Here is a 15,581-nt window from a genome sequence, read left to right on the forward strand (position 1 = left end):
TAAATTCTGTTTAAAGAAATGCAGCATCACAGAGAAGTGACTACTGTGTCACTTCTCTGTGAAGTTGGTTGATGGTCTTTGCTTTTGCCATTGCTTTCCACTCCCTCTTTTAAGGTCAGTGTGTTGCAGACCAGGAGGAGGATTTCTTTGGGAGTGGCTCTGGGGACATGAGATGAAACTGGTCAAGGCTGAGAGCACCATGAAAAAGCTGAATGCCAGAATGAAACTAACTGGAACATATATTAAGGCCTGCATCACAAATAGAACAAATCTGCTTAAAAGGAGACATGAAAATAAGCTGGATTTAATGAAAACGTATGGGATTTCTCTACCGCTGCAGAAGTTGTATCTGCTCAAAAAAGATGAAAAATGTTTAAGCTGTAGCACCACTGGTCTTGTCTTTCCACCAATTACAGATTCCCTAATCACAGATGTTTCTACACCCCCTGTTCTTATATGGCTTTTCTTCTTACAGAATGAGAGGAAACTCAAAGGAGATCCAGTTGAGCTAGCAATAAACAGTGCTAAAGAGTGTAAAGATAACTGGCTACACAACAGCACTCAGAGCAAGCGGTGGGAGAGATGCCACACTGAGAACTACAAAAGACCCAGTCCTGCAGAGTCCAGGCTGCAGCAAAGTGGGGCAAAGGCAAAGCTTTATTTCTCTCTGAGCTCCTTTTACGAATAGAGTTGAAGAGATGTGAATGGAGAAGCTCCACAGTTAAAATTCCATAGAAATTCCATCTCTGGGGAAAAAAATCCCACGTTTCTCAAATATTTCTGTGCCTTGTTTTATTGTACGGTAGTTTTATATAGAAGAAATCTGACTTATCTCAATCTTGCAGAGCACTTATGCTTAGTTCTCCACTTTTCTGAAGAGGGCAGGGAACACGGGCATTCAACCTATGTTCCTTTTCACCCCAAGACTTCAAGAGATTAAGATTTTTACAATAAGACGGCTGCAGGTGAGTGTAGGTGCCAGTATGGATTAGTAAGCACAAGGCTACAAGAGCAACTCCAGACCATTCAAAACTTTTTGGCTTTACAATTAGCTCAGTGCAAAAATGGTGAGACAATAGTTACTAGAGCTGTAAGCAAGAGAGTACAGCTAAGGCTGCCTTTGTCATCCAAATTGTCACTCGAAATCCAGGCAGAAAACGCTCTGACTACAGTGCGGTGTTGAAAGCAGCATTCCTTTATTCCTCACGATACGTTCCGGGTGACTTAACAAGCCAGCGCGCTCTCAGAGTCGAGGTTCTACATTCAAACAGTTAAGACATACATTTCGTTCTTTTCCAGTAACTCATTAATACATGTTAATGTTCCTCTGTGCATGTGCAGTTGCATTTAGTTGTATGCCCACTTACTTTATCCCCATTTTTCCACCATTAGCTTCACGACAGAGACTTATGGCTGACCTTTAGCTGTTTTTCCCTAATCTGGCAAAATTCAATTGCTCGTTAGGCCATAATGAGCAATTTCCAAAACAATATATGTGAAAATCTGTGGAAAACACCCTTGCACCTGATGAAATGCAAAGACAATTAGTCTGTTGTGACTCCAGTGCTTCTCGTGAAGCAGAATTAAGAGAAAACAAAGCTGTTCACACACCAAAGTTGAAATTTTTAGAATTGGCACTCATTGATTCCTTTTGCTGAACTCATATATTGGCCCTTAAACTAATATACTGGATCCCTATTGCTAAACAAATCAGCCTAATTGTCACCTTTTCAGCCTAAACTCTGAAGGGGTGAGTGGCTTATTCAGATTTTGCTCTTCATTAATATTAGTGCAGCACTGGGAGCAGAAAAATATTGTCTGGGGAACTGCCTGTCCCATGCCTCCCCTTTCATGATGCTTATCTCTCTTGCTTTTCCCAAGCTCCAAAATTACTTCCAAACCTTCTATTTTGTAACTTTTTATTCCCTTCCTCATTAGACCTCAAAGTTCTGCTGCTTTCCTCCATCCTCAGAGAACAGTAGCATTCCTTCTTGGCCTTTGCCTTCGGTGGCTGAACCAAGAGCCTGAACTCTGAAGTCATTTTGAACAATATGTGCTTCCATGCTGACACTCCGGTTGCCAATTCAACATAATTACACAGACTGGACAGGCACAAGAGCCTTTTTTGAGAAAGAGTGCAGGCACATCTCCCTTCCAATACATGCAGCCCTCCAGCCAACCTTCCAAGCAGAAGCACAGCTCTTACTGCTGGGTTTTCAAAGATCCTGTTTTGGTTTACATCTAGAGCAATTTTATGTCTGAAGGATATTTCAGATCTAGAACTCAGCATCAATATCCTCCAGAGTCGTAACCATAAGGCAGCACCATCTTCTATGACAGTGGAAGAATGTGACTCTGTGGAAGAGATTCAATTGTATCCACATCCCCAAACATGGGACTCTTGCCTACCACAAATCACAGAATCACAGAATGGCCAGGGTTGGAAGGGACCTCCAGGATCATGACTCTCCAAACTCCCTGCCACCATAAAGGATGAGCTCTCTTAGATTAGTTCCTAAAGCAGGTTTCTGAAGATTTCAAATTCTTCCACCCTGCAGAAGCCATTCCTCCTGCCTCAAACAGACACCACTTCCTGTTCTCAGCAGGACAGTGAAAAAGCCACGCTCTTAGCAGAGAAAAGCACTAGCGTTATCTGTATAGAAAATGATGGATGCGGTAGCCAATAAAGAGGCAATTTAGCAGCAAATTGTTGCAGCATTCTTCTTATGAGGTCAGCAAATGACATAACCAATACTGAAAAATTAACCCTGCCCACAGCACGGGGTTTGGAATCGGATGTTCCTTGAGGCCCCTTGCAAGCTGAGCCATTCTGTGAATGCAGGATTCTGCTCCAGAAAGCGCCCAATGGGCCCAGCTATCCGTCAGTGACAGGGGGACTGACTTTTTCCTGGTAAGAATTCAGCAGGACAGCGCAGTCATTTTTCTTATCGAGCACACCTACAGGAACGAGGAGCAAAGCGAGGTGCCTGCAGGCAGGAAGGACAGCACGAAGGGGCAGCGTGCGGACAGCGCCGTTCAGAACTGCTGCCGGCCCGCCGTGCTCAACGTGACCCTGCAGTAAGAGATGCCCTCGAGCCTGCAGGCGCCCAGCAAGGCACAAAGCACGGAGTTCCACCGGCCCGAGAGCCGCAGCTGCACATAATGTCTTCTGGAGGCTCATTTACCTGCGAGGGCCTCGAATGCGTAAAGAGAGACCCATCGTTAGAGAGCGACCGCGGCTCGGCGCCGGGCACAGCTCCGCCCCGCTCCCGCTGCCTCCCCACCGCCCCGCTCCGGGATTGCAGCGGCCCGCCCCGCCGGGGCCTTTCGGTGCCGGCGCTGTTTCCGGGGCGAGCGGCCGCGCCTGCCCCAAAGTCGCGGAGCCTAGGCGGTGCCGAGGTGGGGAAGGACGGAGGCGGACGGAGGGGGACGGCCGCCGGCCGAGGGGAAACGCCGCGCAGCTCCCTGCGTGGCAGCAGGCAGCGGGGCGGGCAGCCACGCGGGGCCTCGGCTCGGGCGGGAGAGCGGCGCGGCTATGGAGGAGCCGGACGCGGAGCCACCGCTGACGGTCAGGGCCGGGGTCGCGGGGCCGCTCCGACGGACCGTACCGGGTCGCCCGTCCCCTCACCTCGCCTTCTCTCCCCCCGCCCCCCGCTCCCTTCCCGCAGGTGGTGCCGGGCGCCGACCCGGCCCGGACGCGGCTGTGCTTCGCGTGGGGCCCCGCCGAGATGCTGCTGTGCGAGACGCTCTTCGGCTGCAGAGGCAGGGAGCGCCGCGAGGCTCCGGGAGGCAGCGCAGGGCCGGGGCCGGCGGGGTGCGGCGCTGCGGGCGGTGGGGACGGAGCGGCGGGCGCCGCGTGTGTGTTCGTGGTCCGCAGGGATCAGGACATCTACATGGAGACGCTGCGGAAGCTCTTCAACGAATCCCACGGCATCTTCGTCGGGCTGCAGCGCTGCGAGGAGGAGCGAGCCGCGAGGGCGAGGAACGCGCAGTGAGTGGGGCTGGGGCCGCGGCGCTGGGCGTCTTGTAGGCAAACAGCGTTGCCCGAAAGGGCCCAGAGCGCCGAGAACCGGGCGGATGTGCGGTTCCAACCGCAGTTCCGGGTTGATCGTGGAATGGCTAAGGGGGGAGAAGACATGAGGGGGCCAAACCCCATCCCACCGCCACGGCCCTCGGTGCCACATTTCTGCCTCCAGGACGACCCCGCACCTCGCTGGGCAGCCTGTGCCAACCCCTCACCCTTCTTCTGGAAAGAAATCTTTGCTAATATCCAACCCGAGCCTCCCCGCCACATCTTACGGCCGTCACCCCTGGGCCTGTCTCTACTACCCGGGAGAGGAGGCGAAGCCTCACCTCACTACAACCTCCTTTCAGGCCCTGAGCAGTACCTGGTACCCTGCATACCCGGGACCAGCACAGCCACCCATCAGGCTTACCCCGTGCTGGAAGCACCCACAGATGCACAGAAAGGGGACTAACCCAGTAGCTCTCTGTAAATTATCCCTTTTTGTTTGGCAGATTAGTCCAAGTGAGCAAAAACTACCGCTCGGTCATAAGAGCCTGCATGGAGGACATGCACCAGGCTGCAAGTAAGTCTGTTTGTTGTACTGCAATAAAAGGAGATGCTATTTGTGATTAGAAAAATAAGATTTCATTTGGAAGTTGTTACAGCTACTGAAAAATGGCACGTATAAACTTCAGTAATTAACAAGATTCCATTTCCATCACTGAGATTTTCAGGTTGGTTCATCATCTGGTAACTGATTTTGGGAAGATTTACAGTCTTTTCATGTCATGGGTTGTGGTTTTGTGGAAAAATGAGTCAAAATTAACAGCTTTCCTGAAAAAGTGAGAGATCTCACTCTGTTTTAAGATCCTCGTCCTGTAAATTTACCAGATTTATAAAGAGGTATGAAAGGTTAGCTTAGCTTTATCAGTTGCGTACACATTTGGGTCTGTACCAAGTGAGTGGTCAGGGATTGCAGTTATGAGCTCACAAAGTACTCTGAAATAAGGTAAATATGCTACTTTTTGACTTGGCTTATTTTTCACTCAGTTTCAACCCGGGACTCTGCCCTGCACAGCCAGTACAGCATTCAGGTAATCTGCAGTCACACCCGTGTAGTTGCGTGAATACTGGTTGGTAAAGCCATGAAGACCAACGCTGTAGCTGTAGTTTCGTTGTATAAACTGTGTTGATGTCGCTTAATTAGCCTTTTGTTCTTTCTGTGCTCTTTGTAGCTCTCTGGAGAGTAAACAGGCTTAAAATAACACTTTTTGTACTGTTTCCTATTTCCCTGAGGAGTGATTACTGTTGCATTTCAGTACACAAACAGTGTTGATATTTTGTAAACTAAATATGTGTAGAGAAGTTATGGCCCATTTCTATCTTTTAATTTGTGTCTCTGAAATATCAGTATGACATTTATCTATAAAGACTGGTTGTTATGGACAGCAAATTCAGCTGTGCAGTTAAAAAAAATAATGGGAACAATTACCCTGAAATGCAGCTCTGCTTTTTTTTCAGGTTTCTATTCTCTCTGCTATGGAGCTGATTTGGAATCTGTGTGAGATTCTGTTTGTTGAAGCAGCTCCAGGTGAGCAGCAAATAATTCTGATGTTAAGACTGAAAGTGGTCTTGTTTGCATAATTAATTGTTTAAAATGCAGATAGCATCCACTGTGCTAGATTTTAATACATTTTGTAGGGAGTATGACAAACAGCACTAAGTTCTAATACCTCTTCAGCCTCTGTAAATTGCATTTTTTTGTATTAAATTATGTCAAGATGCATTCTACTTTTTCCCCCCTTATGCAGTATGCTACAGTTTACACTGGCTTATTTATTTCCCACAGAAATGTAATGAAGAGAGATAACAAAAACTTGTTCTCAATTTATTTGACTTTAAAGCATAAGCACATTCTTAACCATTAAATCAGTAGATACCAACTAACATTTACACATCTTGATGTAATTTCTTTAACAACAGGATGACATTTCATAAGTGAGTTTGTTTATGAGTGATTCAGAATTGTTTTCTTAGGAAATCAGATTACGCGAACAAATATACTCACAATTCAAACCAGGGATTCATAAATTATAGATTATTTAATCCAAAGAAAAAGCGAAGTACCTACCACCAGATTTCATCCTCATATTTAGTTAATATTGAGATGATGGTTGTAGCAGAAATCCTAATCATGGCTTGAAGCAGTGATGGAGCCCCTGATGGGAAGGCAGGGCCAACCCAGGGGAGTTCAGGTTGCATGCAATGCACTGAATGACCAGAAGGGATGGAGCCAGGATCCATCCCTTCCCAGCCCTCACTTAAGGGCTGGCAGTGGAGGCAAGGGGATCTCTCTGGAGATCTCTGCCTACCTGAGGCCTTCCAAAGGTAAGCAGCTTTTTTTCCTCCATTTCTGTGTCCATGTCAGCTGCATTTGGGCTTGTCCTCATTTGCTGCAGCCAAAGACATTGCCACCCTGCTATTACTGTACTTTCCATCACATTATAGCATTAGAATGGTAAATTAAACAGACGTTTTGTGGATCTTTTGGCATTTCAAGCCTTATGATATGAATCTTCAAGTAACTTGTTTAGGTTTTCTTCTGGTCTGTACTTCTGCCTTGTCTAAAACTTGTCACAGGGAGCCTGGCGCTCCTGCAGCTTGGCTATTTAGGGAACTCCGTGCCTTTCTAGTTTGAACATGGCAGATGGAAATCTGCTTAGTGAATCTCATCCAACGATTGTCAAACTGGTAAGGTTAGAGGCATATAAATTAACAGTCTGGGGATAAACAGATTTGGAACTAACGACACCTTCTCTGTGTAAAGCCGGTCCTCTCCTGCTTCGTCTCCTTGACTGGGTTCAACTTCACATCTGTGATGTAGACAACATGGTCCGTGAAGTTCTGAGCAGTGACAATCCATCAAAACACAAGCTCTTCTGGAACGTGGTGAGTGCAGCCCCGGGTACAGCTTTTAGATGAAGAGAAAGTTGTGCCCTATGCATCTTGCATTCCTCTTCCCTTCTCAGCACTGTAGTACATCTCAGAAACCGATACTTGACATGCTGCTTCTGTCTGTACAGTTTTGAGATGAAACACTGTCAGGATCATCCTGCCCCTTGTTCTACCTTGAGCCTTTCAATTTCATGATTCACAGAGTTGTATATTTAAATAAGCAGGAGCTGAAGTTGAAATCTTGTAACTCTACTTAATTTTCTTGAAGATTCCCCTGATATTCTCCCTGGGTCTTTGGTAGCTTTGCACAGCTTGGTGCTCACAGATGTGCTTTCTGCAGGTGGATATCTTTGTGCTGCAAGGCCGAATGGATGAAGCACGCCACTTGCTCTCCAAGGAAGCCATTGCAAATCCCACATCAATGAACATGTACAAAATCCTGGATGATTTGATGAAGAAGATGCCTGTGCCCAGTGTATGTACAAAGCACTCTTTTTTTTTCTTCTTAGTTCTATTAAGAAAGGAGATAAGAGCGATAACAGAATTAGTCTGTTTCATCTCTGCTGTGGCTCCTTTAACATCACAGGCTGTTGACCATTGAAACATCTGTCTTAATCCTTGTAAAAATACTTGTCCCAGTGACCCAAGAAATCCAAGAATACAGCTGAAAATCTGTTAGGTGATAAACCAGCATAGTCAGAAGTGATGTTTTTGTAGCAAGGTACATTGCTGGGTTATCTGAAACAGTTCCTGTTGAGAACTTACAGAGAAGTCTTTGGAGACCTTTCCTGCAGGTTTTCCTCTGTTGCGGTGATCTCCTTGTGGAGGAAAAATTGCAGCTGCATCTTTGATTGGTTGTCTTGGAATCCTTTTCCTTTATTTAGGTACACAAATTAAGACATTTCAAATGCAACTGGAGAACAAGGGAAAAAATGACAACAACCTCCTTGTCATTTTAGCATGAATGAGTGCAAGTTCAGACCAAATACCTGCTGTGACTTGGTATTTCTTTTTACTTTATGCCTCTTACTCCATGCAGCTTGGTAACACCCAAACGCTGACTGAGATGGAGCTGAAATGGCAGCACTGGCATGAAGAATGCCAACGTTATCTACAGGATGGAACCTTTGCTTCCAATTCCCACATGGAATCCATCTGCAAAGTATGTTTTGTTTAAGAAAGGAAAGTGGACAAGTACTGGATTGTTGTGTACTTCAGAAGCCACATGTAGTGATAAGTACCTGTAATATGTTAAATCATCTGTTCATTAGATCACTTGTGCAGATTGCTTTCCTGTCCTAGGCTCTTAATTAAATTGTAAACTTTGCAAAATAATAGTAGTACCTTTAAAAAGTTAAGATGCAGCTGTGAACATTGCTGAATTTGCAGAACTACTCCTTTGCTTTCCTTCCTCTTAGATCCTGCTGGGAGATGAGAATGCCATACTAGAAAAAAAGGAACTCATGACTACTTGGTACCACTTTCTGGTTACTCGACTCCTGTATTCGCATCCAACTGTGAAGCCAATGGAACTGCGGTTCTATGCACAGGCAAGAAATATAATCATTTTTATATCCTCCATTTTAATGCACAGAAAGATTATGGTACTTTCAGAAAGCTTTGGGAAGGTTGATGTTTTATAGAAACTACATACAAGACTTTTCCTAGCATTTTTAAATGGACTGGGAGACTGATACAGAAAAACTAATGGTTGAAGACCAAGTCTCTCTAGTGTCTAGTGTTACCAGTTTTGGTCCTCAAATTGTCTTCCCAATTTCCTAATGCTAAAACATTGCTTCTTGGCTGCGTTCAGTTTCTGTGATACACTCTCCCATAAAATAATCTAAATGAGGCTATTGCATCAAAACAAATAGTTTTCCTTCTACCCTCTCGCATTTGTTTTTTAATCATGTCTTGTAATCTTATTCCAGTCTAGTATGGACATGTTCCTGGGTGAAGAAAGCAGCCCTGAACCTCTAGACATAATTTTAATGGCAGCCTTTGAATTTGAGCTTCACCAAGTGATCAAGGAGTGCAGGTTGAGTTCTTAAAGTTTTCGTTTCTCTGGATTTACCGTGTTGCTTCCAATAGCATTTGGGGTAGAGGATATGGGTACAGGCTGCAAATGCTATGCAAAGCGAGTAGCAAGTAAAAGTATTCCATTCGTGGGACACTGCAACCAGACACCGTGCTGTAATACAGCTTTTGTATGTGCAAAACCTCACGCATTCCATGGCAATTGGCTAAGCATTGTTTTTGTTTTGCTTGTTTCAAATACAGTGTTGCTCTGAGCAACTGGTGGTTTGTGGCTCATCTGACTGACCTTCTGGATCACTGTAAACTCCTGCAATCTCACAATCTCTAGTAAGTATTTATTTGCACTGATTATTCAGTCACTCAGAAGTAAGAATTACTGAAACAGCACGTCAGTTTTGGTGAAAAAGAGCACCTTAGGCATTTATAGAAGATGGAAAATAAAAGCGCTCCGTCAGCCCGGACATTCTTCAGAAGCAGTTGCTGTCCTGATGAGACATGCTATTCAACAGGACTTCAGCAGCATTCGGGTTTGTGGTTTGGTTTAAGTGTATTTTTAGCTGAAATATTATCAGCAGCTCAAATGTTTGTGATAGTGAGAAACTCATCTAAAAAGAGTTTCCACACATAAGTCTTCAACAAACTTCATTATGAGCAATTCTGCTATTTGCATTCTCCTGCTGTTTCAGTTTCTTAAAGCAGTCATTACTGTAAGTTACATTTGCTAAATGCTGTAAAGATGTAGGTATCCCCCCAAGGATAAAGCTGCCCTGCAAGCTTAGGCTTGATATATGAAGTTTGTTAAGATAACCCTTGAGAAAACGTACTGCAGGTGCTTCTGAAATTGAGACAGGAGGCTTTTCTGATAAGGTGCAAATAGTAATGCCTATTTCTTTTCTTTCTTCATTCCTTCCCAGTTTTGGTTCAAACATGCGTGAATTTCTTTTACTAGAGTATGCCTCAGGACTCTTCTCCCATCACAGGTAGTAATCTTTTTTTTTTTTTTCCCCTCTCTCCATAGGCTACACTTAGCATCAGGACAGCAAAAAAAAAAAAAAAAAAAAAAAAGAAAATCTTGCATAATAATAAAACGAAAAGGCGAAACTTAAGCCACTGTTAGAATTTCAGCAATCAGTTAAAACCTATCAGGTGTATTAACCAGGATGGAATGGCTGCTGCCTCTGTGATGCTTTTGGTGTACTGCATTTTTGACATGCAGGAATTCCAAAGTTGTGTACTAGGCAGCTGATAGTAGAAAGTAAAAACCATTTGGATGTAAAAAACATCCAAATAGTGTGTTAACCAGGATTAAGTATTATTAATGCAGACTCAAATTCTGCTTGTTCTTTCCTGTTGTGTTTATTTAAGATGTACAAGACTTGAAATGCTTGACTTTTTCTTCCCCCTCCCCCCCATCCTCCAGTCTGTGGCAGCTGGGGGTGGATTACTTTGACCACTGTCCAGAATATGGCAGGGTCTATTTGGAACTTCATATTGAGCGGATACCTCTTAACACAGAACAGAAGGCCCTCAAAGTGCTGAGAATCTGCGAGCAAAGACAGATGCACGAACAAGGTGACCGATTCTTAAATTTCACTGTTTTATAGTGACACAATTGAAACTACTGAAATTGATTTTCTCTTTTCTCCTGTGTTTTCTCCAAAGTCCGAAGCATCTGTAAAATCATGGCCATGAAGGCTCTGCGAAATAATCGCTTGGGCTCTGCCCTGTCTTGGAGCATCAGAGCCAAGGATGCAGCTTTTGCTACACTAATATCAGATCGGTGAGTCTATGTCAGAAGCTCTCAGGTGGCCATCATTGTAGTGGGCTGGTAGGAACGGGAATAAAGCAGCCATCCCAGAAAGGTCCCACTGCAGGCAGAGTGGGGTTATCTTTCTCTCAGAAAAGGGGTCTGCTTCTGGGCTAGAAAATGACATCCTTGGGTTTCTGTCATCTGCAATAGCCTAGCGGTTTTTTTTTTTCCCCTACACCATTGAACTTCAGGAGATCGACAGATTAAACAGATTTGCTTTACCAAATAGTCCAGTAATAGAATTGAAAATGCTGCTAACACTTAGCTTAGACCTAGACAAAGGGCTGGGGCTTCACTTGCAACTCTTTTTGTGCTTCTGAATCTCTAGCAGCCCATGTCATGGACATTTTTTTTTCCTTAACTGAAATCAGACAGATAGCAATCTCTTGGTATAGTTATAGTTCCATAATTATGCCCTGGATAGATGGCTAGGTGATACTACATCTTCAGCAGTGTAAAAGAAACTGCTGGCTTCCCCCCTCAATTTGTTCTTAGAGGGAGTGGGGACAGTCATATTTCTTTCAACAGAAGTTGAAAGAAAAGCACTGCAGGAAGCAGATGCTGAAAAAAGCAGCATGATGAAGGTTGTGATAAAAGAGATGAAAAGCTTTTAGAATTGTTTCTATTGCTTGCCTTTTTAATTTCTTTTATTTATTTGGTGTTTTTAGACAGCAAAAAAAGAGAGCTTTGTTATGATCTGCGCAAGTTACTTATGTTGCTACCAGCCTCAGCTTTCTGCATTCCTTCCTTTCCTTATTCTTTTTAAGAAACAGATCTCAACTACTACAAAATCTAGAAGAAAAATGAAGTGTCAGTAAAATGCTCACTACGCTGACTCATTAACCACTCCCAGAAAATGTTTTTATGTCTTCTGAAGTTCTCAGTCATAGTTAATTAAGATGAAATTCAGTTGTATATTAAGCTTCCCTGTGAAGGGATGAGTAGATACAAAAGAAACATGAAAAACAGCCTCCCCTCTAAGTCTTTGCTGCATTTACTTTCTCCACAGATTCCTTAAGGACTACTGCGAAAGGGGATGCTTTTCTGACTTAGACCTCATAGATAATTTGGGACCATCCATGCTGCTCAGTGACCGGCTGACATTTCTCGGTGAGAAGGGCCTAATTTTCAGGGTGTTCTGTTCTTTATAACACAGCTACCTCTACACTGTTTATCTTCTGGCAATTGAATCTCCATTTCTGCATTATGTACAATTCTTTAAAAGCAAGAAAGATTCCTACTTGGTTTTCCTTTAGAAGTTTCAGGAACATCAGGTGTGCTTTTTTACTGAAGAACTCTCACACATCTCTATCTCGAGCTCAAATGTTAATCAAAGTTGGATTGGAATGGGAATCATTACTTCCTATATTTTTGCAGTTAAACAGATATAAGTCAGTCATAGAATAAAACACATTTGTTCTCAGCCAATTATTATTCTAGGTATTATTGATCCAACTAATTCTTAGCAAAAGCAGAATATTCTGCACCAACAAAGATCTCATTTTCCATTTAAGCAGCAAAGCCTTTCACACCTCTCAATCTCCTGAGGTATCAGGAAAAAAAAAACAAAAAAACAAAAAAACCTGAGTTGGAAGGAACCCATAAGGGTCATTGAGTCCAACTCCTAGCTCCACACAGAGCCACTCAAAAATCAAGACTATATGTCTGAGAGGATTGTCTAAACGCTTTCTGAACTCTAGCAATTTGGGGCTGGAACATTCCTCCTCCACTCCTGTTTGGTTTTTTGTTTTGTTTTTTTTTCCCCTCTAAACAGATGCTGCCAGTCTCTCAGCCACTCGTGTTGCTCCACCTGCAAACACTCAGCACCGGGCAGCATCAGTTCAGTAACAGGCTGATTCAAACAGTAACTCTTAGCAAAAACAGTGACAGGTTTTTAACTGTTTTTTGTTTTTGTTTTTTTTTCCCCCCAGACAACCTGTATTTTAACTTTCCTTCGTGCACAACATTCCCATTCCAAAGCAGCTGAGTCTAGGGGAAGTCTCTTACCTACTGCTTCATGAGAGCAAACTGACTTCTTAGCATCCATCAATCCCAGCTTGCACTGTTCTGACAAATACCTTTTACCCTTCCAACACCCACACGTAGGCAAGTACCGTGAATTCCACCGTCTGTATGGGGAGAAGCGGTTCTCTGAAGCTGCCAGGCTGCTTTTGATGCTGATGACTGCTCACATTGCCCCTTGCTCCTTCTGGATGACCCTCCTGACAGATGCCCTTCCCCTGCTGGAGCAGAAAGAGGTGAGGATGCTGGTCGAGCACAACAAAGACGCCCCACATCCTTTCTTTTATTCCTGAGAAGTTATCTCAAAGCAGTTGTGCTCCACACTTAATGTCCCCAGGCTAGGACTGTTCATAGCAGTTCAAGAATTGCACAGTACTCCTACTGTCTTACTGAGGGCAGGGGGATGACAAATAACTTCGAATAAGATAATCACTGCTTTTAGAAAGCAGCAGTGGGATAATAGAATAAACTTGCTAATGGTTTAAGTACAAAGCTGTCCAATTCTTTCTGGTACTTTATTTTAGCATGCTTTCTTCTGCTCAGCCACATTTTTGCTTTATGATTCATCAAGAAAATGAAAGTTTATTTACTAGAGACCTGTGACTGGATAAAGCAGAGGCATGCACTCTGACCTCATAGCTCATCTTTTGCACAAGAGGTTATAGATCTTCTCCAGAGTCACTTAGAGGTCTTTTCCAACCATAACAATTCTAAGAGAATCTAATTCAACTGTCTACCTACTACCAGTGTTCCTTAGCACCACATCTACATGTTTCTTGAATGCCTGCAGGGATGGTGACTCCACCACCTTCTTGTCAGCTGGTCCCAGTGCTGGACCACTCTTCTAGAGAAGTTTTTTCTAGTATCCAACCTGAACCTCCACTGGCACAACTTCAGACCATTTCCTCTTGCCCTACCACTCTTAGCTGGGGCAAGAGGCTGACCCACACCTCACCACAACCTCCTTTCAAGTAGGTGTAGAGAGTGAGAAGGTCCCCACCCCCCTTCACCAGACTGACCATCCCTGTTCTCTCTGCTGCTCTTCACATACAGCTGAGTATTGACCAATACCCCCAGGTCTGTTTCCTCTGTGTGGTCTTCCAGCTACTCTACACTGAGCCTATAGCATTGCCTGGGGTTGTTATGGCCAAAGCGCAGGACTCAGCACAAGATCTTGTTGAACCTTCATCCCACTGGCCTCAGCCCAGCAATCAGCCTGTCCAGGTCCTGCTGTAGGACTTTGTACCCTCAGGCAGATTGACACTTCCTTCCACCTTGGTGTTAGCTGCAGACTTACTGAATGTGCACTCAATCCCCTCATCCAGTCAATAAAGATATTAAACAGGACGGGCCCTGTAACATGATGGAAAGCACAGCAATGATTGCAGAGTAATAAGTAAGGACTTTCTCGAATGCAGCAGCTGTGGACACGGAAACAAAGGAAAGAATTTACTTACCTTCAGAAGGCCTCAGGTACATAGGGATCTCCAGAGAGATACTCTCACTTCCTCTGCCAGCCCTTAAATGAGGGCTGGATCTTGGCTCCACCGCTTTATCACTTAGCAATATTGCATGCAGCTGAGCTCCCCTGGGTTGGCCCTGCCTTCCTACCAGGTGCTCCATCACTGCTTCATGTTGTGATATAGCATTTCTGCTACAGGCCGTAATTCTGACCCTTTCTACCATGAACTGTCCTGTGATCCTGTGAATGAAAGGTCAGAATCAATCTGTGGGCGTATGAATGCATTCTCTTTCATCTCAGTTGAGTGTTCTTAGACTGCACGATGTCCTTCATCGCAGTTATTTTAATGAAAATACTTTAATTTCCACAGGTCATATTTTCAGCAGAGCAGACTAACGAATTAATGCGATGCCTGGAAGATCTAACAGCAGGGAAGCTGGATAGGCAGAAGTTTCAGGTACCTCCCATTTTGAGGACAAATGGATAATGAATCAATGGGGTTGTGGGATAGTCAAGGAAAGCACTAAACTTGTTTGTAGGTGGGGACAGAAACAAGGAAGAGCCTGAGTTCCTGAGGCTGGCACTTCATTAATAGCCAGCAAACTGAGGCGTCAGCAGAAGATAATTAAGCATACACAAAAATAGTGCAGTACTTCCATTCCTGAGTGTTCTGTTGATTTGGATTGGACTACAGGGTTTTTTCCAAATTTCTAAATAATTGGAAATTACACGGGCAATGGAAAGCTGAGATGCTGTCATCTAACAGCTCAGGCTAGTAGATGTTCTAGGCACAAAACAGGGAGACTTTTGCTACGCATGCAGAAGTCTGGCAGAAAGAGAAAAGGTTTGGTAGTTCTGTCTTTAGACAAATTTAAAAATTAAGAAATGTGGCTTTTACCCATTCTGTGGAGATCCCAATGACAGGAAAACGTGTATTCTCACTCTTAATGACCTGCGTATTTGTTTTTCAAAACCCAGGAGAAACAGCTCGTTATTGCATGCACTGATCTAACCCAAACTCTGCTTTTAGGATGATGATGTTGAGACCATGAAAGTGGAAATGCTGAGACTTGCTCTTGCGCGAAATCTTGCACGAGTCATTGTCAAAGAAGGCACATTAGAAGGATCTTGTAGACAGTAATGTGTGATTTTACTCTGTGTGGCTTATTGTACATAAACATGACTGGTTTTCTAAGAATAAAGGTCTTGTTTTGCATATTGTTTGGTGATGTGATCTTGTCTTTCATAAAAAAGAACTTTAAAAATTGTGCAGCTGATTCCTAGGGTTG

General features: G+C 44.0%; 1 protein-coding gene and 1 long non-coding RNA gene across 3 annotated transcripts; one reads left to right on the forward strand and one right to left on the reverse strand.

Moving 5' to 3' along the window:
- The first annotated feature begins 1,196 nt into the window (after positions 1–1,196).
- NUP85 (nucleoporin 85) lies at positions 1,197–15,508 on the forward strand. Of its 2 annotated transcripts, none has more exons than XM_048965113.1 (18): positions 1,197–3,399; positions 3,669–3,991; positions 4,519–4,589; positions 5,057–5,100; positions 5,528–5,597; positions 6,834–6,955; positions 7,302–7,436; positions 8,001–8,123; positions 8,380–8,511; positions 8,893–8,999; positions 9,242–9,325; positions 9,913–9,978; positions 10,419–10,570; positions 10,661–10,778; positions 11,818–11,918; positions 12,915–13,066; positions 14,663–14,749; positions 15,323–15,508. In XM_048965113.1, exons 1-18 carry the CDS (start codon positions 3,163–3,165, stop codon positions 15,431–15,433), a joined length of 2,235 nt encoding a protein of 744 aa, XP_048821070.1. In that variant the 5' UTR covers positions 1,197–3,162; the 3' UTR covers positions 15,434–15,508. The 2 variants fall into 2 exon arrangements, with proteins under 2 accessions (XP_048821070.1, XP_048821071.1); XM_048965114.1 differs by lacking the exon at positions 1,197–3,399 and adding an exon at positions 3,427–3,568.
- LOC125702191 (uncharacterized) lies at positions 7,727–14,667 on the reverse strand. The gene is made up of 3 exons (XR_007380479.1): positions 14,288–14,667; positions 12,816–13,051; positions 7,727–7,874 (listed from the first exon to the last, which is right to left on the reverse strand). It is a non-coding gene; the product is annotated as an uncharacterized LOC125702191 (long non-coding RNA).
- Positions 15,509–15,581: the final 73 nt, after the last annotated feature.

The sequence above is a fragment of the Lagopus muta genome, chromosome 18, assembly GCF_023343835.1.
Source record: "Lagopus muta isolate bLagMut1 chromosome 18, bLagMut1 primary, whole genome shotgun sequence".
In the NCBI taxonomy this organism is placed as follows: domain Eukaryota; kingdom Metazoa; phylum Chordata; class Aves; order Galliformes; family Phasianidae; genus Lagopus; species Lagopus muta.